Below are 26,015 nucleotides of genomic sequence, written 5' to 3' on the forward strand. Positions count from 1 at the left end.
TTGTTACAAAAATGTGAGCGAAATAAGACTTTCTGCTAATCAGTTTCTTCCTTTTCCGCTTTCTCGTCATAATTATTATGATTTCTTTTAATATATTAAGAGCATAAACACGTGTCAGAATGAGTTTAATGACAATAAATAGATCGTTTAGGCCATAACAGGGAAGAAAATGCAGGATAATTGTCATGAAGCTTATTAATTAATACATTTAAAACATGTTTATTGTTTACTGTGGAGATTATAGTTGGGATTAGAGGTGGAAACATCACAAGGAATTACCAGAATCGTTTAAAAGCGTTAAAAGACAGATTTGAAGTTAAATGAAAGTGTGTATGGGGGGGAATAATTTTTTTTCCATGCATAACTCATGTCAATGAGAGGGGAAGTGTGAGAGCGTGTCTAAACACATTATCACTTTTCAAACCTCGGTCCCATGCAGCACGGGGCGGTGGGACACTCGACCCCTGGCAGCGGTGTTGTTGGAATTACCTTCACATGACAAATCAAGACCCTATCTGGGAAAATAATCAGGTCCCCGCTGCTCTCGGCGTGAAAAACCCCATTAGAGAACAACACTCTCGCTGTTAATTACCGCAGTGGCCTTTTGTGCGCTGGCAGAGACTGTATGACACAACAAACCGACAAAATCAACACTTTCTCAACTGGTGAACGATTTAGGGAGTTTGGCTCGGTGAGAAGTTTGGCACCTTTTGTTATTGTTGACTTTAGTGGTGCTGAGAGAGGTGCTCCACCATAAAATATATGACCTTTCAGTAAGTTTAAAATAATGTAGGCTATGATTCTGCACGATATTTTTTTGTTGTTGGTTAAGTTCACTTTTTGTAAAGTTTAAGCTACAATTTTTAATATGTAGGAGTGTTAAAATGGGATTTTACTTAAACTACTGTATAAGAAAACATAAATAAGTTTGCACTGGACAGCTGACCCAAGATTGATTACAAGGCAGCGCTGCATGGTGAATAAAATGGTTGGTAAACTGTGACCTCCAGTCGTTGCACAGAGGGCAAAACAATAAATAAGAAATTATGTTTTCGGAAGAAAAAATAAACCATGAATTGTTATTTATTATCTAAACTGGTGCTTCTTTTCCTAGAATCAGTTCAGGCTCACAAACATAATTTCTTGCATCTTAAAGATCCCCCAAGATATATTTAAAGACATATAACAAACTACTTTTTAATCGTGTGTATGGACTGTTTTTTTTTTTTTGAACCCACAAAATTACAGTTACTCAATCAAACCTTCTTATATATTCTTCTTCTTTCTTATTAAACATCTCCGAATATGTAAATATTGTTCATTTAAAAAGTTGTGTGTACTTCACATACATCATGCTGCAAGGTGGAGGTCAAACATCCAAATGGAGTAACAGTAGATATAACATATTTCTGAGCTCAGGTGGGACTTCAAATCCACTCAATCCTCATCATGAAGATTTAAATGAGCTCCTTAAAAGATAAAAGATATAACGTTAATTAAAAAGATAAACCTGAAAGTGTAGGTTTTCATCTCTGCAGGATATGAATCACATGTTCAACACAATTCATTTAAATGTGTAAAGTTGTTCTTTTACTTTATATTCACCACAGTGTTATCATGTCTTGACGCACAATCTTTTATTTTCAATGGGACACTAATGTAGCCTACTTTTAACTACTTGTATCGCAACAACCGCTCCTGTCAGTCAAACCCATCCTAATCGACCGTAGTCCAATCAGAGAACTGCTTACTTTTTACCAGACTTTTGGGGCCAATCGCGGCCGACCCTTCATGTCCCACCGTTCCCGCTGAGGGGAGGAGACGTGACCTTATTTGGCAGTTATGACCGTATATGGAGCGCCGCCAGGGGGGGCAGCTGTACGTGGGAGCCTGCTTGTGACACTTTCCCCAAATTGTAGCTTTGACTCCGAGAGACGGGACAGACAGTAGAAGGGTGAAGCGATACACTCGAGCGCCAAAGAGCGTCCTACTGTCTCTGCTACAGCTCGCCTACACGGACGATCATCCAAAAAAACAGCGCCGAGGAGATTTAGGTTGTGTGTTGGGTGAATAAATATCGGAGCGCACACTGACGTCGGTTTCCAAAAAGCCTCACCGCGCAAGAACAAGAGGATTGCCTTCTCCTCGGGACTGCGCTTTATATCGTTTCCAAGAGCTTGATGGGACTAAATAAACCTTTTAGAGAAGAACGTGAAATGTGGTCAGTATTAAAACGATTTTGTCAAGATTCAAGAGGCTGAATTTATCTTGATTTTTTCCCCACATTTTCAGTATTGAACGTGTTGCAGACTGGAGCGACCTGCTTAGAGGCGAAATATAGTTGTCTGTTAGATTCAGTGTCATTTACCCTCTTCCAATTTATAGAGACAAGCAAATAGTCAGATCAGGGTTTAATATTCCAGTCTACACGCTGCCGAATTGGACTGACTTTTCCAAGAGGTCTCACTCTGAAGAACAACGTGTTTATGGATTGCTGCGCAGCAAGGAGCACCGGGAGTTGTAGGCTACGCTCTTATTCATCGATCATGATGATTCCTCGCTGTTGCTGTAAACTTTGATAGATGTGTACAGCAAGAGCTCAGTAATACAGAAACGCGGTTTAAATATAAGCTCAGAGAAGCTTTGATTGATCTCCTGGAGGAAGTGGGAAGCGCCTCTTCGTCCTCCCTCGTTTTTTCTCCCCAAGACGTCAGGACGGATCCCTACCACTCTCTGACTCTTCTTCTGTGATTTAAACAAAGAGCAAAGTGTTTGGGGATAGCATGGCAATGGTAGTAAACCAGTGGTCAGAGAACATTTCTGCAGATCCGGGGTCCCAGCTCCAGATTTGCGGCCAGGAGCCCGGCGGGGCACCGGGGACTCCCAATGGTTCCACCCCGGGGAACGACGCACTTTCCGGGGACAAGATCCCCAACGTGGACTGCATGGTGTGCGGGGACAAGTCCAGTGGGAAGCATTACGGTCAGTTCACCTGCGAGGGATGCAAAAGCTTCTTTAAGCGCTCGGTGAGGCGGAACCTCACTTACACCTGCCGGGGGAACCGAGACTGTCCCATCGACCAGCACCACCGGAACCAGTGTCAGTACTGCCGGCTGAAGAAGTGCCTCAAAGTCGGTATGAGGAGAGAAGGTAAGACCGGGACTGTACTCTGTGGGTGTGAGGTGGATGTCAATGTGAGCCTGTGGCACCAGATACTTCTGTTTACAAAATGTATTGCTATGCGTAAAGTTGTGCGTAAAATAGTCAAAAACAGGCCATGAAGTCTGGTCGTAAAATATGTTACAGTTTTAAAACAAATTACTCTTCACATTGACTGAGACTTTTGTTTTCAGTGCAGTTCCACTTGGTTTGTAAATTTTCTATAAACAATATCTTTGCAGCAAAGTATAAAACAGACTATCCCCTTTGGCTAGAAAACATAATTTAAGAAAATGCTGGACTCAAACTGATTTGAGTTGAAGCCATAATTTCAACACATGGACAGATTCCCTCATGTTGCAAGATAAGACCATGTTTCAAGACGAAATGTGACACTTTCAGTTTGTGAGATGACGAATTACCAAGAAAAAAAAAAGAAAAACTAACCAAAAAACTACAAAAGCCCCACTGAGATAATTTTGTGCGTAAACCTCTGCGTCATGTAGTGAACTGCCTGTTGATCTGAAGGTTGTGTGCTTCTACTTAACCTTGCTACCAGCCAGTGTTGTAATGGGTAAATAATCAGTCACCACCTGCGGAACCAAAATGCTTATTTCACATTCATTTACCACATCTAAACCATTCATCCCATTGCTGCTCTCGAAAATCCCTCTTTTGTCCTTCTGTTTTAATTATGCTGTTTGCTCACCGACACCCAGAGCCGCTTTAAGAGGATGCCGCTACATTTGTTGTATTGTGTTGGATTAACAACGGGTCAGTTAGTGCCAAAGAGGAGCAGTGGAAACATGTTGGCGAAGAAGAGCGCTTCCCTTATTAATTATCGTTCAGCAGCGACACCCCGATCATGAGAGATGTGAGGGTGAATCATTTCTAATGTGAACCAAATGGACCGAAAATATTGTTTTCCTAACTATTGTTTTGACAGCGTGACTAATATGTTACATTTTCTGTGGTGGTTATATGAGTTGGATTGGATTACTGAACTCCAGCCATCAAGACATAATTCAGAGGTGACAGTTTTCAGGATCAAAGGCAGTATGGGGAGCTTGTGACTACATGATTTTTTGATATAATCTCTTAGGAAAATGAATGAAAATGCCAACAACATCAGCATGTACTCTGCAAACTATGCTCACATCTTTTGAGATCAGGTGAGCCACATAAAGAAAAGGCTTTAATTGTCTTATATGAGCAAATACAAGTGCAACGTCTCACAAATTATGAGTTTAAATACCATCAAAAGTCTGAATCTCTAATAAAGATGTCACACTTCGCCCCTTTTATTTTCCCTCTCAGAGTACGGAATAGTGTTAGCAGCAGCATCCCTGCTCAAGGACACTTCGGCAGGGGACACTGAAGGACAAACAGTGGCTCTAAACGGCCCAGCCGCCCTTTGTTCTCTGCCTGAGCCAAACTATGAATGCAGAGATGGTGGAAATACCCGTCCTTAGAGCCTGAGAGGAGACGATCCCTCAAGGGTTCCCGCTAGTGCACCGCTATGCCTCTCTGTAACTGTGTGTGTGTGTGTGTGTGTGTGTGCACTGTACACACAGTCTTACCTCATGTAAAATACCCGCAAGCTACACCAACTCGGTCATGCTCCTTTCCGACTGAATGAACCCGAGGAAATCGCCTGACGCACTGTAGCGTGTTTACAGCAGAAAAATATCCATGTGAGTTAGTTTGGAACTGAGACTTAAAATTAACCTTTGAATTTTAGCGTCCAAACAGGTGAAAAGATGTCAGCGGAAGAGGAAATGAAATTCAATGCAAATCAAGTCAGTTGTCTTTTTTTAACACGAAATTGAAATGAAATTCCTGAAAAGATCATTTGCATGCATCATTAATGGTAAATCATTAAAAAAGTCCCTAGAACTAAAACTAACTAAAAATAAATCATTTGAAGAAGTAATTTATCTCCTGACATTCTTAAATTAAGTGAAATTATTTAATTTTCTTTCAAGTTAATTTCAGATCATTCCAAAAGTTTCCAAAAACGCGTGTTTAATTAAAATCAGCACAAATTATAGGACGGTGGGAAATTCTTCAATTTGAGTTGAAAATATGGTAAATTATTCCCAAAACATCCTTAAGAAAAAAATAAAATATTAATCATCATCATGTGATCACTACCTGATATAAACAATGCGTTGCAGTGCTGGGTTAGAGTTGTGCGCAAGTCGCTTAAATGTGGAGCATTTATAGCCAATTTGCATTTGGCTGAGTTCATCTGTTAGTGCATGTGAGGTCAGCGGGATTAAACGGTGCCCTTAAATCCTCTTTGTAGACTGACTCCTGTTTATCAGTGATCATTTGTTTACTTGCCTACATGTTTTTGTTTAGACACATGTGTTGTCTCTCTGCAACATGAAACATTAGAATAGTTCATGTAAAAATCAGACTTAAAAATGAGAAATATCATAACTAGTGAGCTGTTAATAAAAAGCTGAGCAAGTCATAATTTTAGCATGACTTGTTTCAAATTAAATTAACCACAACTGATATTTTGAGCTGGTAAAAAAAAACACCAAGGCAGATGCTGTATTTGGCGTTTCTGCCTACACTCTTCATTAATATTTAAAAAATCCTGGCATCTTTATTTTATTGCAACATCTACAGTAAATTTAACACTTGTGCATCCCAGAATTCAAAGATTTAAGGTGTCAACTAAAAAGCAGCAGGACTTGTTAAAGCACACAACTGCTATCGTCCTCCCCAGAGGTCATATATAAGTCATGTTTCCTCTACATTGTTCAACAGGTTCACCTAAGGTTGTCAAGGAGACGCAATGTTTGTTCACAGTTACAGTCCAGGTGAAATATGCCACTGATGTTTCCTCGATACCTCTTTAAAAGTTTTAAGATCGTGTCAAAATGAAGCAGCAGAATAGGCGACATGAACGAGAACATGCAACTCATTTAACTGAAAGAGATTGGCATGTTTTGGCATTTCAAAGCCTTTTTACTTAAAAATGCACCAACACATAGGTCAAAGGGCACTTCACATCCTGACAGAGTAGGCTAAGAGCAAAATCTGAGGGAAAGTGTTGCAAGATGGAACAACTTATGTTATTATAATTATTTGCAAGTGTTGAAGGATTTTGTTCACAAATGAAGTCTAAAGCTGTCAGGCTATGTGAAGATTGTGTTTCTGGATAGCTGAGCGCTGCTGCTGATGACCTCAGTTTGCATCATCTGGTCTGTAGCTCCACCACTCCCTCATCAATAAAATTAGCTAGTTTCAGTTATTAAAATTACAGCATCTTTCAATATCACTAACACTGCTGCATGACTTTTCTGTTTCAACTAAATTAATATTAATCGGCCTGAGAAGACATGTTAAAAGTTTCATGAGTGGACCGCTTCAAGTCTAGAGGATTTTCACTTTCAAGTGTGTGTGTGTGTGTGTGTGTGTGTGTGTGTTTCTTTTTGTTTCCAAAGGGGACGTTTGACCTCTTTCGGTACACTGCTGTGTAGAACATAATATCATTTGTTGGAGACTTTTATCTGGAGCACCTTTCAGCTTCATGACAGTAAACATTTCTGTGAGACCCAAACCCCTTAAAAACCTTGGCAGCGTTAGTGTCATCGTCTAACAATGCAGCTACACAAAAACCTCCACTTATTTCTCTGTCAGTGTAGTTTCTAGGCTGAATAGGAAGCAGAGCGGCAAAGAGAATCAGCTTGACAGTTCCTTTGAGTTGGAGTGAATGTTTTAATTTTGAAACACCCCACAAGGACGAGCTACTGACTTCACTGAGAACACAAAGACGTGTGGTAGTTTACTGTTGATTAATATGTACGTGCACAATGATAATGTCATCTTAGCTGTTAATGTATATCTTGACACCTGGGCAGCTGTGTGTGCACATCACACACGCCACACAGAGACACACTAGTAGAGTTGTGAATGCACTGACGATAAATTGTCTGAACAGCCGTTAGTAGCACAAGAGTCTGTAATACCCAAACTCAGCATGCACGGTGGGATGTGCTGCTTCCTCCTCTGACCCATATTACACTGTGACAAAACAGCAGCCGAAAATATAGGTCAGCCAAAACTAAAACATTAATAACAGACAGGCGCAAGTCAAAGTCCAAATGTGTGAACTGGCCGGGGCCTCACCAGTAAGTAAATACCCCACTGGAACACTAAAGTGTAACAGACAGTGTATTGACTAATCCATACTCCACAGTCGGCTTGTAACAGCGGGCAATTTAACACCAAAACACTGCAGTCTGGTCTCCTTTGGCTCTGAAATCCTTTGCTCATCCCAGTAATTTAGCTATTGACAAATTCAAATACTTAACCCTTGTCACCACACTTGCAGACAAAGTCATTATCCGAGGCCTCTCAGATGAAAATGGCTCCCATTGACATATCGCTCAGTGCTACCCAGCCTCCATTAAAGCGATACAGCCGAGCCGGTGATGTTATCCCCAAGGCTAACGTGAATATTGCAGAAAGGCATGTGGCTGAATAGATGATTGATGCTGTTTTTAATGCGTTTAGACACATCAAGGTGAGGAGGCAGTACAACATATAATGACCTCCTCCCATATAAAGGCGTTTTTTAAGCACGCCCACCCCCCCCCCACCCCCCACCGCACCCCTTGCACATCCAACAACAGCGAATGTAATGTGACCTTCAGGTGCATTCACTCAGTCCCTTTTAACATACAGACTCCAGAGTGTTTTGCTTGTGACTTTAAGTAGCTCAACCTGTTTTTGTGTGTCACTCGGGTCACTTGTAATAACACACAGAGTTGACACAGAGGCACAGAATTTGCCGGTCACTGTCAGGAACATTTAACCCCATGTGTCTTTCCTCCGCTTCGACGCTGTGGGGGAAATCCAGCCACATGTATATTTTAGACGTTTAGCTCATGATCTTATCCATGCTCACTGATTGGAAGTGTGGTAGCAGGAGTGCAGAAGGAAAATGAGCACAAGAAGACACAAAGCTTTAGTAACAGCTGCAACAAACCTTTCCTGTTTGTCCTCATTTGAAATCAAGAAAAAAAGGAGGAAGATTATTATATTTATAGTTTGATAATGATTGATGGGATATTTGCCAGTCATTTCTTCCACATCTGATGCAATGTTGTTGTTTTTCTTTCTCCTCGACCACACATTAAAGAGTCCCTCTAATTCCCCCATTTTCCCACTTAACCCCTTGGTGTTATTTAACCATACAGGCGCTGTTGTTTTGTTTTAATTTGGTCAAATTTGGAGGTCTGCCAATGTCACTCCTGTTGCCTCGAGACAAATGAAACTATGTGCATGGCTAGATAAAACTAGTACTTATTTTGCCAAGCAGTAAAATAATTTTGTTCTTGTCTGGTGGAAAAGCAGCTGAAGTAGCATAATATGAAGCCAAAAAATGTAATCACAGTGTGGACTAATGACCATGAATAGTACATTAATCTGTTGTGCATTATCATAATAGTAACATAATTTTATATGTTTTATTTCAAAACATCAGGAGCCCCCAGGCAGTGTCCGACCTTGCCTAATGGGGAAGCCCGTCCCTTCATGCAGGCTGGTAAGCAGTTGGATGGTTTAGTTGTGTAAAGGCTTTTTGCAGCTGACTTTTAGTATTTTTTTCCAAACTTTGAGCACCAGAAACAGAAATCCATTAATCCCTACTGGAGTGGCAGCAGATGTCTCAGTCGTATATATACCTCATAATCTAAAAAAATAAAGTTAAAACCAAAACTAAAGACATGACCAGATACCACTGAGAATAAATGAGAAGTCATGTTTTGGGTGAATTATCCCTTTTATGCTGTATGATGACAATACTAGCTGAAGAAATAGAAGAAGAGTCAGGCAGGAACGATCTGTTTAAAAACACGTGTGCATGCAGCTTGATGCATAAATGTCTAAAGCATGAAGTTAGTTATTCTTTGACTCCCTGAGTGGTGGGGGTGGGGGGGTGGGGGGGCTGTAAGTGTAAATGAGGATAAATAAATAAGGATAGCGTGAATCAGAGTCACTCAGCGAAAGGGTGAATTTGGTTTACTAATTAATTCAGGAACTGCCTCATCAAAGTCTGAGAGAAAGACTGAGGCAACAGCATCCAGACAGCAAAAGCTATCAAACTTCCTCACACAAAGATGCTTCCTCCTCCTCCTCTTCCTCCTCCTCCTCTGCCCTCCATGTCTCTGTCTGTCTCTGTCTGTGTCACAGTTTTCCCTCCCGCTCTTGCACTGCCTCCGGTTTTCTACGCTCTTGTTCTGTTGTGTCTTTCACGTTTGCCGCATACCTCCACTCTTTCATGTTCGACACACAACTGGGGATGGAGTCAGTCCTCTCTCAGTGTGCACGTGGTTCGTTCTCCATAATCTCTCAGTAGATGAGAAGAATGAGTGTTGTGAGTTTGTCACGTGCAACACTATATGAACAAATATCCATTTTGACACGCTCTGACTGGTCTCTCTGACTGATTTATACACAAAATATTAATTCCAAGTTTAGGAGGGCTTGCAGTTTCTCTCAGTGTAGCACAATCAATTTAAGCAGCCATTACATTTTAAGTGTTTTAAGTGTACCATTAAAGCTGCTATAATCAATATTATTATAAGAACAATGGATCACATAATTACAAGAAATCTGAAAGGTGTCACTCGTAGTGATAAACCTCCAGATAATTATTAGCTAACTGTAGGTTGTAGGTCCCCTCAACTCTATGAAGCTTTATTATGCACTTAAAGGTCTCACTTAAAGGTTGGCTCACTGATGTTGGTCCCATAGCATCATTTTTGGCTGCAGGAGGAACCTAAAATAGACAATATGCTACCTGCCCAGCACCTAACCTCAGAAGGATGAAAGTAGCAACTATGTGCTGATTTTAGTCATGCATATAACAGCCAAAGAGCAAGATTATAATTTAGTGTAGATGAAAATCAGACCTAAAAGTAGAGAATATCAGACTAACATTCATCAGGTGAACACAAATAAATGCTAATGTTGCCCTGTGTCTGCTGGATGTGTAAATAGGAAAGTGTATTTACAGTTTCTTTCCGCTGCCCCTGACTGTCCCAAATACATGCTGCAGTATTATTAACTCACTTTACAACAGTGCATAGATGTACTGTGAGAATGTTTCTGTAGAATAAGTAGCAAAATAACCAGAGGCTGTTCTTGCACAACAGCACACAGTGAGACAAATACTGTGGACCATGGACTCACAGTCCAGAGTGTCTGTAAATGTTATATCCATTTCATATATATAAAAAAGTACAAAACTTTGAGCTAAATAATAGAAGCTTTTAATATAATAAAAATTGGAAGAATTTAAAGTGTTCTGACATCTTTGTTATTTGACAGAAGTAAATAACCTTTTTTCCATTCAGTACTATCACGTTGTCAGCTCTGTTTGTCAGTCTCTTTATCTCTAACTCTCTCCTGGTTTACACATTAGCTCCTCTCTGCTCCTATCAGGCTCTCTTTGGAGCTTTGCCCCGCTGCAGAGCAGTGACCTGCAGGTTAAAGTTCAGGGCCAAAGTAAAACTGAGCTGCAGGATATTACCTTGGTGTCACATCACACACACTGCCCTCTGAGTTAGATCACAACTATGCGTACATCTACAATATATGCACTGACACACACACACACACACACACACACACACACACACACACACACACACACACACACACACACACACACACACACACACACACACACACAATGACATGACATAATATCTTTCCTTTAACTCTCCCAGATGTCTTTTTAGCAGATGAGACTTTTAGTTTTTTTGGTTGACAGTGTGTTGGCTGCAGATTTTTCTAATCTTGTAAATGTCCCTCAGACACACACACACACACACACACACACACAAACACTCAGTTGAGCCGTGGCACTAAGTGACATGGCCACACATCAGCCGCAGGTTCATGTGAGGTAACGTGTTTATTTTTTCATTCGCCAGTGGAAGCTTTAGAAATGGAAAAGCTACTTATTAAACGCAACTATTAGACTGAGCCAAATCTATAATGCGTCTGTGTTGCCCCGGCACCGTGACCTTTTAGTCCAAATGTTGATAGGCCTTAATTGTATTTAGCTGCTGTAATTCCACTAACAGTCTGACCCAGAGGCTAATCCAGGGCAGCCAGGCAGCGAACCATGCACTCTGCCAGCTGCCATTTGCTGAAGTGGCATTTTAAAAGTCGCAGCTGAAATGTCCCATGGTACCTCTGTCTGCATGCACTTTCCTCCTCTACCACTTTCTCGTGCCCTCATTTTAAATCCCAGCTACATGAGATGTTGTTTCGTTCATGTGCGTGTGCTTTTTATTCCCTCGGTTTGGTTTCGGAATGTATGTGAGAATATTTATTTGTACATCTGCAGAAAATTTAAGTTTTCTAGCTTTTTTTTGTGCCTTTTTGTCAGATGATGCGCTTAGTCAATTACATTAAGCTAAGGCACAGTGCACCAATTAAAAAGCAGGGAGCAGATTATGGCAGACACTCAAATCTGACTTTATGCTCTCATCCCCCTTTTATTCTCCATCTCTGTCTCTGACCCTGGTTTCCTTTTTTTTCTCGTATCCTCAGGCATCTGTTTTGTCTCTCTCTCTCAGTCTCTCTATCTATCTAATCTCATTTCTGTCTCTCTCACTCTCTCCGTCTCTTGCTGCCCTCCTTTATGTCAAGATACTGCGTCTCTCTGTCTCTACACTTGTCTCTCTTTCTCTCTATTCCTTGGGACTGCTCCATAATCACTCCTCCCTTCTTTTCTGTCTCTCCTTCTCTGTCTCTGTACGTCAGTCTCGTCAGCCAGCTGTAGGCGAGCAAAAACAGAGAGCGATGTGTCTCAGTCAGACATACTCAAGTGCTCTGCCTCTCAGCCACGAGTGACCTCGACAATGAGGCTTTTGAAGAGTCAAGTGGATCAAGTAGATTTGCCACCATCTGCAGGATTAACCACTAATCAATATGAGAGCAGATTAATAGCTGAGAATTCACAAAATCGGAGACATGACAAGCAGTGGGGTCCCAACAGGTCGTGGAATTTGTGCAATGTCATTGAATCTTGATGAATTTGATTAATTCCACATTGAAGTCAGGGTTAATGTGTTTTACAACTTGCTCAATGCATTACCGAGAAACCCAAAAATAGATTTTTTGTGAGATAAAACACATTAACAAGCCTGGACAGAATGACATTTTTAGGTCATGGTAGTGCTCTGACTTAGATTTGGACAGTCAGGGAAGACTCTTTCGCAAGCCTGCATTACAATAACATTACTGACTGACAGCAAGAGCACTGTGACTTTTTCACTTCACACTTAAAGCAAACCTCAGAGTGTAACTGAAAACATATATGACCAGGTAATTTTTGTGGAAATGACAACACCTGCTTCTACATGCGGTAATTTATTTCCCTTCGTTTGTGAAAATCCTGCAGACACAGACACGTGTGGCTAATCTGACAGTCGTTCTCTGCTAAACAAGACAAGAGCTGCTGGAGAAGGACAAGGAATGTCCCATTGTGCAACGTTGTCTTTGTGACAGGCAACACCTCTTAGCTCAGTGAGACTGTGCTGTTTGCCAAAGGAGACTACATTCTTTTCCGGGAACACGGGTTGACACAAGTTCACAAGGAAAACTAGTATTTTGAGGTCAACACCTTTTGTGCAGAAGTGTTTTTCTTCTGCACAGAGGACAGGCTAGAATTAAAGGCATTTTTATAACACTCTTGAGTGATTTGACCTTTTCGTTTCTTAAACGCACCATGGTGCGTTCAATTGACACAGCTGCTGTGTCTGAGGTGACAGGTGATGCAGAGTTGAAAAGCATTTTTCAAACCCCTCCTTCTCCCTTTTCTTTCACCCCTCTCTCTCCACCTCTTACCTCCACCTGTCTCTTTATGTAAACCACCACTTTCTATCTGAAGCCTCATCTCAGGTTATATTCAAACATATTGAACTATGCACCTTTTTTCTTTTTCTCTCTCCTCTCTCTCTGCCCTCAATCTACCTTTTCTCAGCTTATCACCTCTCACTCTTTCCTTCTCCACCTTATCTCACTATTTCACCCTTTTACCTAATTTTCCCCCCTTTGCATTTTCATTGCATTCATTTCTTTCTTCTCTTTCTCTCTCCCCTGTGCCCCTTTTTCTCTCTCTCTCTGCCCCTCTCTCGTTTTCTCTCTCTCTCTCTCTCTCTCTCTCTCTCTCTCTCTCTCTCTCTCTCTCTCTCTCTCTCTCTCTCTCTCTCTCTCTCTCTCTCTCTCTCTCTCTCTCTCCCTCTCTCTCTCTCTCTCTCTCTCTCTCTCTCTCTCTCCCTCTCCCTCTCCCTCTCTCTCTCTCTGTGTGAAACAGTAGATGGAGTTATTAGTCAGACAGTGGGGATGACTGAACAGGTGTTTTCCAAATGGGCCTTTGAGCACTCGCCGCATCATCATCGCTCGGCACGGGGGCGTGTGTGTGTGTGTGTGTGTGTGTGTGTGTGTGTGTGTGTGTGTGTGTGTACATGAGCATGGCCTCTGTGTGCCCTTTTCGCCTCAGGCTGAGCCATTTGCCAGCTGAGGGAGGAGGGGAGATGTTACCGTATGTATTCATATGTGGTATGCGTATGTGTGTATGCATATGCGGGTGCATAACATATGTAGGTGTGAAGAAGTGTTATATCTTTACCAGCTGCTGCTTGTCATTACTCATTGATGCACAACAGCAGCGGAGAATGGCCTTGGCCTGGCCACTTTCCACTGCTCCACTGAGGAGACAAACGCTGACATATTTAAGAGTCACAGAAATGTTCTCGTCTCTACACTTCTCAACCCTTCGACCCCATTCTGCAGCCCACCCACCCGACACATTTGACATGCCCAATTTGCTTCTTTCTTTTCTGTCTTCGTCTCCTCTTCCTTTCCGTTTCTCCTGCAGGCTTTTGCTTTTCATGCATGCCGTGCAGAGGCCGTTTTGGATGTGGACCAGGTTTAGGTGTATTGCATAATGTTACAGCATGCCTCATAAATCATAAGTGTAACAGCCACCTAATGACAGAAATGTGGTGTCTGTTAAAAGTTATCAGCTGGACTGAGATAAAGACATATACGCAAAGAAAGAAAAGACAGAAGTACTGGGGAATGTCACAAATTCATGAATTAAAAGCTCTGATTTATACAGCTGAATTCTGACCCTCACCTTCTCTTGTTTTTCAATCAGCTGTACAAAGAGGACGTACATCAAACTCCCAGACCAGCCCCGGACAGTACCTGACCAATGGCACCGACCCGTACAACGGCCAGCCCTACCTATCTGGCTTCATCTCTCTGCTGCTGCGTGCAGAGCCTTACCCCACGTCTCGCTACGGGGCCCAGTGCATGCAGGGAAACAACCTGATGGGCATCGAGAACATCTGCGAACTGGCTGCCAGGCTTCTGTTTAGCGCTGTTGAGTGGGCAAAGAACATCCCTTTCTTCCCTGATCTGCAGCTCATGGATCAGGTGAGTTGGCCAATTTGATCTCTAACTAGAATTCACTTTCCACAGAAAATACCCAGACAGCAACTCTTTAATAATAGAAAGAGAAAACACATAGAAACTTGGCAACATAGTGTTAGAAACTAAAACAAAATATACAGCAAACAATACTCTGTGCCTTTTTAAATTCTAATATAAGCTGCACATCAACATGTAAATCTATTATCACACTGGTCAGCCTCATTTCTACATGAGGACACAAAGAAACAAGTCTTCAGTCACACCAGCAGCTCAGTGACACAGTAGTGCTTTGAGCTAAATGCTAATATGCTCAGTCACAGTGGCAATACTGACGTGCTGATGTTCATATGGTGAAATTTACTATTTTCACCATCTTAGTTCAGTTTAGACCTGATGATTATGGCAAACCAACCGATATTTTAAAAGATATTTCAGTTTGAAAATGGTGGACTGACAGAGCGACATTACCACCCAAAGAATAAAAAAAGAAAACAATTGTTTCTATTGAATTGTGCCACCGAAATGAAAACCAATGAAAAGAAATGCTGTTTTGTCAGCTGTGATTAATATATTTTTTTAATAGATTTCACAATATTTCAGCCTCTGCTTACAAGACTTGCTTACACCCTTTGCATTAAAGATCTTCAAATGATGGAAAACACACTCACATTTTTGGTGTGTGACTTTTCCCCTCTCATTAATCTTTGCTGTCATGTGAAAAGAAATCAGTTGTAGGCTGTGTATATATGTATCATTGGTCCTCTGCTGTGTATAAACCCACTCTTGTGTGGGTCATGTTAGGTTACATACCAACAGCACATACTCAATAGTTTCAACTCGTGACTGCTGTTCCTCATATATAACTTGACAATTCTTTAGGCTATTTCTCCTTCAGCAGTTTACACCATTTTGCAGTTTAATTATATTATGATGTCTAATTTTAACAGATCATTTGGACCTTTTTCAATTGCAGTGTTGATTTCTCTAATTTATCTCATAGTGGATAGATAATGCTAACTGGCATTGAACTCATGACCCTGTTTAGCTTTGCAATATGCTGCGACATTGGGCTTCAACTCCGTCTCCATGTTTGTATTACTTTGTCGACACATGTATTCAGATCACTGCGCTTCCAGTAAACATATTAAAACATATTTATCCTCCTACTGACATAACACAGATTGGCACATCATCTTGTAATCTTTATGACCTTTAAACAACCTGACAATAAACACATCAACACTTTGGCTAACCCTTACGATCAATTTATGACAGTTACTATATGCGGTCTCTGTGAACTTTCTGCTGTGTGTCTGGATTATGTATGCCTCCTCCTTCCTGTGATGAGTTAATATATTACTGGTGGAATGAATTTGTGCATTTAAGGAAGCTGCTGTCCTGTTTGCATTTACTGTAATCTCTTTGATGATGGATCCTAATGATAATTATCTCCAAATGTGGGTTTGTTTATTGGCAATGCATATCTGGTCTTTGTAGACACAGAAGTAAGCATTACTATCAGATCATAGGTTGACTCAGCTCAGGTTAATGCCAGGCATAGATGGAGTCTGAGGCCTTTTTGTAGAAGGCATCTAAAGAGTGCAAGCCTCTGCAAATGTTCTCCAACTCCATGTTTTTATTACTTACTTAACACATTTAAAAAACACGATTTCTTTCAGATTGAAATAGATTTCACCCTCAAAACAACCAATAAACAGATTATTTTTCTTCATTAGGATTCAAAAATAATTGTGAAATAGTAAAAATTCCATATCTGCAACGGCCTGTCTGCATGTAAGTGTCATGGAAATCTGATTTAATATTTTAGAGGTATCCTGCTGTCATATTGAGTGAAAATAAATTCCTTTCTGTAATATTCACTCCATTCTTTCTACATCCTAGGTGGCGCTGTTGCGCATGTCATGGAGCGAGCTCTTCGTCCTCAACGCTGCCCAGTGCTCCATGCCTCTTCATGTGGCCCCTCTGCTGGCAGCGGCCGGCCTGCACGCCTCGCCCATGTCAGCCGAGCGCGTGGTGGCTTTCATGGACCACATCCGCGTCTTCCAGGAGCAGGTGGAGAAGCTGAAGGCCCTGCAGGTCGACACGGCTGAATATTCCTGCCTCAAGTCCATTGTGCTCTTCACATCTGGTAAGTTTGAATGAAGCCTGTGTGTACAGAAGGAGAAGAGAGAAGTTTATTTAACTCACAGGGGAACCTGCATGAGATTTTAATGGTGCCTTGTTTCCATGAAGTAAAGTTGAAACAGGATGTTGGAGCAGGATATAACTGGAGGGTGGTGGCCCCACAGAGGGTTATCGAAAGTTTAAAAGTTATTTGCACATTATCTCGAGCTGCTAGAAAGTCATCAACTAAAAATGCAAAATCTGCTCATACCTGATCTGTATGACATTAAGCCAAAACAAACTGATCCACACTGTGTAAAAATATTCTGTGTCTGGAGAGACTGGTCACATTTTTAGGTTTACTCAAAAATGTCCCATGGATTGGCACATTTACAGATTGGGGGTTAGATGAGTCAAGCTTATTTGAATATGACTGATATCACAACAGTTCATGAAACCAGGAAAAGACCTGTATATTGGAGGAGAAACTGAGGGAGAGGAAGTTCAAAAAACAACTTCTGCCAGATTGCTAAGTGTGCAAATATGATGCTCCAGGGGGGAATGGAAGTTTCAAAACATATAAACAGAAAGCTGTAATAGTTCCTAGTAAAAAAAACAAAATACTATTACTCCAAGTCCAATTTTAGGTTTAAAGTTTAAAAAAAAATCCTTTCCTTTCACTTGTTTTTTTTTCTTCTTTCCGCTACACAAACTTGGAATCACATGACCTTTCTCCTATGAGTAACTTTTGCTCATGCAGAAAGGGAAGCATTACAGTCACAGCTGGGTGAGCTGGCTTCTATTGGCGCAGGATCATTCTGTTAATTGGTTTATTCATGTCAACAGAGACACTTAATGGCAGCATATCAAAGCAAATGGAAACAGCTTAATTTAGATTAAATTAGAGAAGTGGCCAAAAAGAGGCAGAACTCCTACAGATACATACATTCCTTATTGATCAGAGATACAGTCATTGAACACAATAACAATTAATAATAAATATAAATGAATGTTATCCAACTACTTTATTGTTATCAATTATCATTATCTTCATTATATAAGAATAATAAGTTACTTTCAAAGCAAATTGATTAAAAAAATTCCCCCTCAGACATCGCTTCATTATTACTTGACAGCAGTATTATTTGATCAATTGGACCCACAGTTGGAACTTTTCCATAACACTTTCAGAAGTTAATGTTAGATAGACATAAAAGATGCAGCTTAACAAGGGAGAAATCAAATACACATCTTCTATCACATTATTAAGAGAAAAAAAGTATTACTCAATAATTATCTCCTATGAATAAGAAAATACTCCAGCTAATAAACCAGCCAACACAATAAATTAATCAATTTTAAGTTAAGGTGGTTCTTTATATGCCACATCAGTGTTTAAAACAGTTTTTCCCCCTTAAAGTAAAACAACCACACTAATAATTGAACTATCAATCTTTATCTCTATATATAAGTTGTCATTCATACCAACTATGTAGGTTAAATACTAAACATCCAGAAAATGCTTTATGTATAGCGTGTGAGCAAATAGGAATAATGTAATGTGAGGTGAGGTAAGGTGAGCATCCCACAGACTCAGGATGGTCATGAATTAAGGTTTCAATGGAGAAAAAAAGTTTATAAATCCATCAGAGATTAAGTTTGTGAGAAAAAAATAATGTATTTTAACATTTAAATAGATTAAGCCAGTAATATTGGCATTCCCTGCCTGAAAAGGGCTTTAGCTTGTAAGCAGCATTATTGTTTTACTAAATAAGAAGCTGCAAGCAGAGGCCAGCAACTGTAAAACACACAGACCAACAGAGAACCAAATCCCTGCCCATGACTGTACATTTTAATTGTTCTTCGATCATTAATCCTTCAAATTAAGACTCAGACGGTTTTAGCTCCAAGAAACATTCCTTCCTTCTTTTGTGTTGAAATCCAGCTTACGGATACATGAAGCTGACATCAACTGTACTTAACCTACAACCTTTTCACCTCCACTGAGCCTGACCGAGATGTGACCTCTAATTCTGCAGCAGATATTGTCTCATTGGCTCCACATGTAAATGCCGCTGCTACAGTCTTTGGTCCTCCCTCGAGTCAGTCATGGTCTCTGCCCTCCATGAATTTCACTGTAATTTGATCGCCCTCTCATAATTGGCTGCTATTGACCCTGTGAGTAGCTGCTCGTATCTCACTTAAATCACTTTTTTCTCCTTCTTTTTTTTTTTTTTTTGCTGGAGTTGACAATGAGCTTTTACCTGAAAGCTTTTGTCTTTATCTTTAGGTGCTTCTTTGTGAAACTGATTGCACTGGATATTGATGACTGAGTCTGATACTCATCTAGTTCTTTGTTCACAATGTTTTGTGAGAAACTGATAAACAAGTCAATGATTTCTTCATTTAAATTTAAGCTGCAGTAAACAAGATTCGCCAGATTAATTGATTAGTTGATAGATACTGTAGTAAATGTATTGGCAACTATTTTGATAAACAACTAATTTTAGTTTTACAAGTAAAAATGTCAAAAAATGTGCTAGTTACAGCTTCTGAAATGTGCAGATTTGATGCTTTCCTGTGTTGTTGTGAACAGTATATATTACATTTTTTGACTGTAGATAAAAACAAAGATATTTGAAGATGTCCACATGGTATCTAAGAAGTTAGAATAGGCATTTTATAGACAAAAAGTTATTGATAATGAAAGCAGTCATTAGTTGCAACTCTAACAAAGACATGTATGCTGCTCCTTACAAAAAAAGAAGCCAAGCAGCTATGATCTGCTAAAATTAGCTGCTTGTGACAAAAATGGTTTGCATTTTTTCTTTTGATTATGGTAATTTCTTCTCTGTATTATACCACTCTTTTAATCACTGGCTCAGTAAATTACAACAAATAGGCTTTTATGCTTTCATAGATTTGTCTTTGACAGCTGTTTGTATTTGAAACTTTGTAGACAACCAGGGGACTTGAGCCTTACACTCAGGCTATTGCATTATGCTTCTCCTCCCTTCCCTTTAAAGACAGGTCTGAATCAAAATGTAACAGTTTTACATTTCAAAGGAAACTCATGTGATAGTTTTGATATTGCTTATACACAAATCCTGTTGAGATTTATCTCGACAGTCGCTGGGCTCCAGTGCCAGCAAAAATACTGTCACATCTGGGACACTTCACTGAGAGATCATGCCTTGTGACCCAAGGGGAAACGGATGGTGAAGAAGCTAACACTGAGATGTCTCTTGTCCTTGTTCTTTTTTTTTTTTAAATTGCATTCCTTCTTTTCTGCCTTGCACGGCTTGTCAGATTCACTCTGCGTGTACCTACTGTGGCATCTTTCCTCCATGTACTATGTGGGTGGCTGTGAATCCACCTCTGCCTTCTCTTCCTTGCTTTCATCAGCCAACTCTCCTTCATGATCCCATCTATTATTGAAACCAGTCATCCACCCCTCCTCCCTGTACGCTCCCAAAACCCAACCTCGAGCCCAGCCCAGGCCCCGGGACCCCTGCCCCCACCGCGGGAGTTGAATTATGTATAGTGGGTTTCAGTGAGACAGAGGATTCGCCACAGCCTCGGCCATGACCTACATAACCCCTTTAGCCCTGAGCATCCCATGTGACTTCCCTGTATGTGGCCAGATGTACCCACTTGTACACATGTCACAAAAAAACTGCATGTCTTGCCAAAAGACTCCCGAAGACAATACATTTAGTCAAACGTGCAGATATTAACATAGAAATTTGAATGTAATGGAGAGGGACATGCACACACGCACACACTGGACTGACCCGTTAATAAACCTGACTCCTGCAGACCCGGTAGGATGAGCTAACAAGCTCAGACAAACACCAATCGTCTCTCACCTCCCTCTGAGTCCCCTCCCTCCTCTCCCCCTGTGAAGCCCAGTCCCATCAAGCCACATCAGAGAACGGGCATCTCAGTCCTGCCACCCTGATCCCTCACCCCCACTGACCTGGTGTGTGCCCAAGGATCAGACAAAAGAACAGGGCGGTTGGCGTGGAAGGGCGCCTACAGAGCTGTCGCTTCGGCACGCGAAGTGGTTTCAGTTGCTCACATCCAAACCAGGCAGTGACTGCTTTGTCACGCAGAACCCAAAATGGCGGCCCAACAAAAAAAAAAAAAGAAAGAAAGAAAGAAATGCTGTCCAGCTACCCCCTGAGTGGAGGGAAATACAGCCGAAGTGGGAGCAATTATTCACCCAGAATGATGAGAATAGTGGCCGCTGGGGGTGGGGAGTGGGTTTGACACGCTCGATTAAAATATGAGGTAAATTAAATTTTTTTGTTGTGCGGAACTGAGGCCCAGCAGGGCAGGGTTTACTCAGGGGACAGATCAAAGTGTGAGATGACAAAGGGAACCTACGATGCAAGGTGACAGGTTAAAACCTACGGGCCAGTGCTTTTAGACTAAAAGAATGCGCTTGAGAAGAAATTGCCCTCATCGAAACCCTGTCCACCCAAATGAGGGTTCATTCAGGGGGCAGAGTCAAAGAGCACTCCCACTGAACGTACAGTATGTGGCAGAGTACAGTAGAATGTGTCTTTGTTTTGAGTTCACACATCTATGACCTCCTTCACTAAATCCCCCGTGTTCTCCCCTGCACATAGAGGGTGCGAAAAGTATCGCACACAATGTTACACACTCTCGCGGTTGTGCGAGACTCTTGCCAAGGCAGGGGCCGGTAGGAGGGGAGGTGTGAGGAGGTGGAAGACAGAACATGACTTCCAGCTGAGGGGAAAGGGAACACTGTACTGTGCTGTGAACACAGACCACAGGGGTGTAGTAGATATGTATCTCTGCAGTGACAACCTCAATTGCCTTTAGTTTGAGTAAAATGTCTCTGACTTTAGGAATTTGAGAGAAAAAATAATAACTGTCAGCTCTTTATTACATTTTATTACCCCTCTGTGTCATGTTTGTCATGTTCCTCATTTCTTTAAGTCAACTAAATTAAATGTAATGTACAGTGTCAGGTCAGGACTCAAAACATACTATATTTAAATTTAGAGTTTGAGTTCATGCAAATTCTAAGCCTCAGTATCTAAATGATTAAAAATTGTTCTTCATGCAAATCAGACTACACGATATTAATCTGATAATACCCCTGTACAACAAGGAAACATGGGAGTCAGGCTTGACAGTGTTGTTAAACAACAAATGGAGAAGCACTTCTCAGATCTAACAATGGTATGACCCAAAACAGGTGCTATTGATACATAGATAAACAGTTTCCCCCCCAAATCAAGGCATATTGTAGCCACTATAATTAAGGTATTTTAACTTTTGTCTTTTGCCAAAACAGTGTGTGCAATTTGTTATTTGTGCGATGTAAAATGTCATACAAGAAGATAACACACTCTGCTTCACAACGTCTCAACAGAAATATTAAGACACCATCATTTTGTTGCCCTGTCACAAAGTTTGACTGTCTGTTGTGTACTCATTGATTATTGATGTTCCTGATCCCAGAAGTCTGTCTCTGGCCCCCTTCCTACAGATCCACCTTGGTTAATGTTTAAAATCTATACATTTCACTTTGTCAAATCAGGAAATGAAGGCACCATGCTCATCCAACCAGACTCAAAATAGTTAAATGTTGTGTTGTCTGATTCCGGCATTAACCTGTCTCCCCCTCATCATCTGCATCTCCTCACAACATCCTTTTAGACACCATAATAAATAGTTTATTTGATCCATTGATCAACTATAAATCTTTACATTCTCTTCCTTCTCTCTAGATGCGATGGGATTGTCAGACGTTGCCCACGTGGAGAGCATCCAGGAGAAGTCCCAGTGCGCTCTGGAGGAGTACGTAAGGAACCAGTACCCCAGCCAGCCAAACCGTTTCGGACGCCTCCTCCTCCGCCTGCCCTCTCTGCGCATCGTCTCCTCTCCGGTCATCGAGCAGCTGTTTTTCGTGCGCCTGGTAGGCAAGACACCCATCGAGACACTGCTTCGTGACATGCTGCTCTCGGGCTCCAGCTACAATTGGCCTTACATGCCCACCGTGCAGCGTGACCGGCCCATCTCCCTCCACTACAACGAGAACGGGCCCTGAGGTGGACAGACAAGACGAAGGAGAAGCTGCGGGAGCAATTCAGGCCGAACATCCATCTGACTACTCATCCATTCATCCATCCTTCCCTTCACTCTCTGCATTCAACTTCTCGACTTTCCCAGAGGAAGCATTTCCCCGCACCATTCCGCTCAAAAACCCAGTCTGATGATGTTATACGTCATCGTCCCGGTTACACAAGCCAGCCAAACATTCACCGTGGCCGATGCAGAGACTTGGTGGCCTGTTGCAGTCTACATTTGAGATGTGGCACGAGATGGACAGGTTGGTAGAACGGGTTATTGCGCAGTTCACCAGCAGGTCTGTTGGACTCACTTCAGATGTCAGTCTCAAACCCCGTATAGGGGCAGCTAAAGACAAAACACTCATTCATCTACTGTTGGTGCAGAGGCTGCGTACAAGCATCCCAGTATGGTGAATACAGAGCAAGGGCTTTGCCAACAAGACTCTACAACCAAGAGCACAGGGCCCATTGTATATTTACCAATTTTTGAAAAGAAAACCAGAAGCCATTAAAAAAGAAGACAAATGCCAAAATGTCTTGGACTTTTGCAGAGGACATGTTTTATTGTGTGTGTTTGTATTAGCACTGTTTATATGGAGAAAAAACTCATGATTGTGTCCATATGTACAGCATATCATTGATTCATAGGCATCTATAGCATATTAGGGTTGAATGGGAAAAGCTCAGGTTCAAAGGGTGGGTAGACAGACGGACAGACATGCCAATATCAATACAAGAACAAAAAGACAAACCTAGTTATAATCACACTTAATAGCAGATTGTGCCAAAGCGGAAAAAAAGCATATTGTTTGGAATATTTTTGTGATAGTGTTGGTGATAAAAAAAAAAGAAGTTTGGTTTGTCTATAATTTGACTATATACTTGTTTTAGGTCTCAGGGGAAGAGAAGGAATAAAAAAATGACAGATAAAAGCTTAGGCACTTGCATCGTAAAGTAGTCAGAAACGACACTTATTCACTCCTTACAATCACAGCACTGGTTGATTCTTGCTGTCCTTACGCCATTCAATCGATCGACCTTTTTACTTATTCAAAAGGGCCCATCACAACTCTTTACATAATGTTATCACAGGAGGTGACACATTGCATCCTTGTCATTGTTTTTCAATTGTTATTGTCAAGAATGGACCTTTTGGACTTTTGGGGGCGGGGGGGAGGGGAGCATTTTACAAAACTAGCTGTACTTGCCTTAGAACAAAGATTTTGTCACTGAGCATTTATCTTATGACTGTGCCATAATCTCTTGTTACCTGTTATAACAGGTATTATGTCCTGTCAGGAGAGGAAATGAACTCACACAATGTAAAAATGATTGATGCGCACACACAAAGTCCTAGAAATGTGATGCAAAATATGGAGATTTTTAACGCATCAATAGACAATGTCAAGAAAAACATCAGCACTTTCATTTTTTGGACCTCGCGCGAGTTCTTTTCCACTTCCTGATGATATTGTCATGTAGGGAAAACCCCCTCGACTCATGTCATTTGAGCTTATCGTACCGATACCGTAGAGAAATGTATCACTAACCTCTGAAAACCTCAGTCTATGTTACAATATTATCCCAGTTGGACTTATGACTGTGACTTAGCTTAGGACTGTTTTAAGTTGTTTCGTTATTTTTCTTCCCCTTGGTGGAAGCAAGTTTGATTTGACAACATGTCTCACATTTCCAACATGGCACTGTGGCATCAAAATCAAGTATTGGTATTGGAAAAGCCATCTGGGACCGTAGAGAGCTGTCTGTTGATAAATGAATTCACAGAAAGTTTGAATGAGTTTGTTTTTATCCCCTCTACTTTTGTTTGGAAATATGGACTTAATTGAAATAAAATTCTGTTGTTCACAGTGAGATTGTTCACAGTGAGTTTTCTGTTGTCTTTAAGCACACTGAGTTTCCCCGGGCTATGATATGTGCTATATAAATAAAGCTGCCTTGCCTTGCTTTGCCTTTTACTGTCATATAATTAGAACTTATCAGAGTTTTACACACAAAGTTCAATTACCTCATCACAACTCTATGAAAGAGTCTCATAATGTGGCCTGTGGCTCTGGAGGAGCTGTCCAAAATGTAAGTAACCCTCATGATGTCACTGAGCCCAAACCAAGTTACCCCTTGATGACATCAACTAGGTTATTGTAGCTCTGATTTGAGGCTTTAAGTTTGAACAGTAAGCCTGTGTTATAAACTGTGACATGTGGAGATTGAAAAAAGTTGCCATTGGAAGATCTAATGAAAAATGCCATTGAGTTGCATTTTGGGAAATGTAGGAACCAATGTCGTTGGGGTTTAACCTATACTAGTGACTATCTCAACCTCTTCTAGTTTGACCAATCAGTTAATTTATACAACATTGAAATTGTTAAAATGCTCAAAATTAGTACTGTTGTGCAACTATGTCTTCTATTATGTTTATTATGTTTATATACTGCTAAATTTGAACAGGAAGTACATTTTGAAAGAAATGTAATGCCGCCCAAACATTTAGTTAATTAACATCACAATGGCAAATTGCAAAAATGTTGATACTGAATGGGGAATAGTATTTTTTTTCTTCCAACAAAATATTCACTCTTATGGTAAAAAAAATGTGCTGGTTGTAACTACAGCATCATTTCATTTTTATATGGTTGTGTTTAGGCACTGGCAATGCAGGGTTAAAGTTCAGGTCAAGTCAAGTCTAATTTATCCCTACATCACAAATCCCTTTATCATAAATTTGCCTCAGGGAGGGTTTACAACCTGTATGTAGCTCCCTCTATCCTTAGACCTTTGATTTGAAAGAGGGAAAAAAATTTAAAAGGTTAAGATCTTGAACATAAACATACACATCACATACTCATCACATTTCTAGGAGAAAGTGTTTTTTAGTGAGGTTATTGACTTCACTGTGTGGCAGTTTGCATAACTACAATTTACCGCCATTATTGTTATTTTTAACATTAAAAAGTAAATACGTTTTTGCCACATATTCAAGAAATGTGTTATAGTGCAAACAAATATTTTTCTCATTGAATGCACAATGTAGGAAATGTTATTCTGTTGATTCTGACTGAACTGTGATGCAATCTTTACATTATATCTGCCCATATACCCATACAGTACTGATAGAGTGTCAAATTTCAA

General features: G+C 40.8%; 1 protein-coding gene across 2 annotated transcripts; it reads left to right on the plus strand.

Annotated features, from left to right (window-relative positions):
- Window positions 1–1,940: 1,940 nt before the first annotated feature.
- nr2f5 (nuclear receptor subfamily 2, group F, member 5) lies at window positions 1,941–24,833 on the plus strand. 2 transcript variants are annotated; one of them, XM_053326682.1, is made up of 5 exons: window positions 1,941–3,150; window positions 8,666–8,725; window positions 14,360–14,640; window positions 16,540–16,786; window positions 22,527–24,833. In XM_053326682.1, exons 1-5 carry the CDS (start codon window positions 2,784–2,786, stop codon window positions 22,844–22,846), a joined length of 1,275 nt encoding a protein of 424 aa, XP_053182657.1. In that variant the 5' UTR covers window positions 1,941–2,783; the 3' UTR covers window positions 22,847–24,833. The 2 variants fall into 2 exon arrangements, with proteins under 2 accessions (XP_053182657.1, XP_053182658.1); XM_053326683.1 differs by lacking the exon at window positions 8,666–8,725.
- Window positions 24,834–26,015: the final 1,182 nt, after the last annotated feature.

This window comes from Scomber japonicus, chromosome 10 (assembly GCF_027409825.1).
Source record: "Scomber japonicus isolate fScoJap1 chromosome 10, fScoJap1.pri, whole genome shotgun sequence".
In the NCBI taxonomy this organism is placed as follows: Eukaryota; Metazoa; Chordata; class Actinopteri; order Scombriformes; family Scombridae; genus Scomber; species Scomber japonicus.

Coding starts and splice junctions, on each gene's coding strand:
- nr2f5 (XM_053326682.1), top strand. CDS start 2,784: ATGGCAATGGTAGTAAACCAGTGGTCAGAGAACATTTCTGCAGATCCG. Junction 14,641..16,539: donor ATCTGCAGCTCATGGATCAG/GTGAGTTGGCCA, acceptor TCTACATCCTAG/GTGGCGCTGTTGCGCATGTC. Junction 16,787..22,526: donor CATTGTGCTCTTCACATCTG/GTAAGTTTGAAT, acceptor CCTTCTCTCTAG/ATGCGATGGGATTGTCAGAC.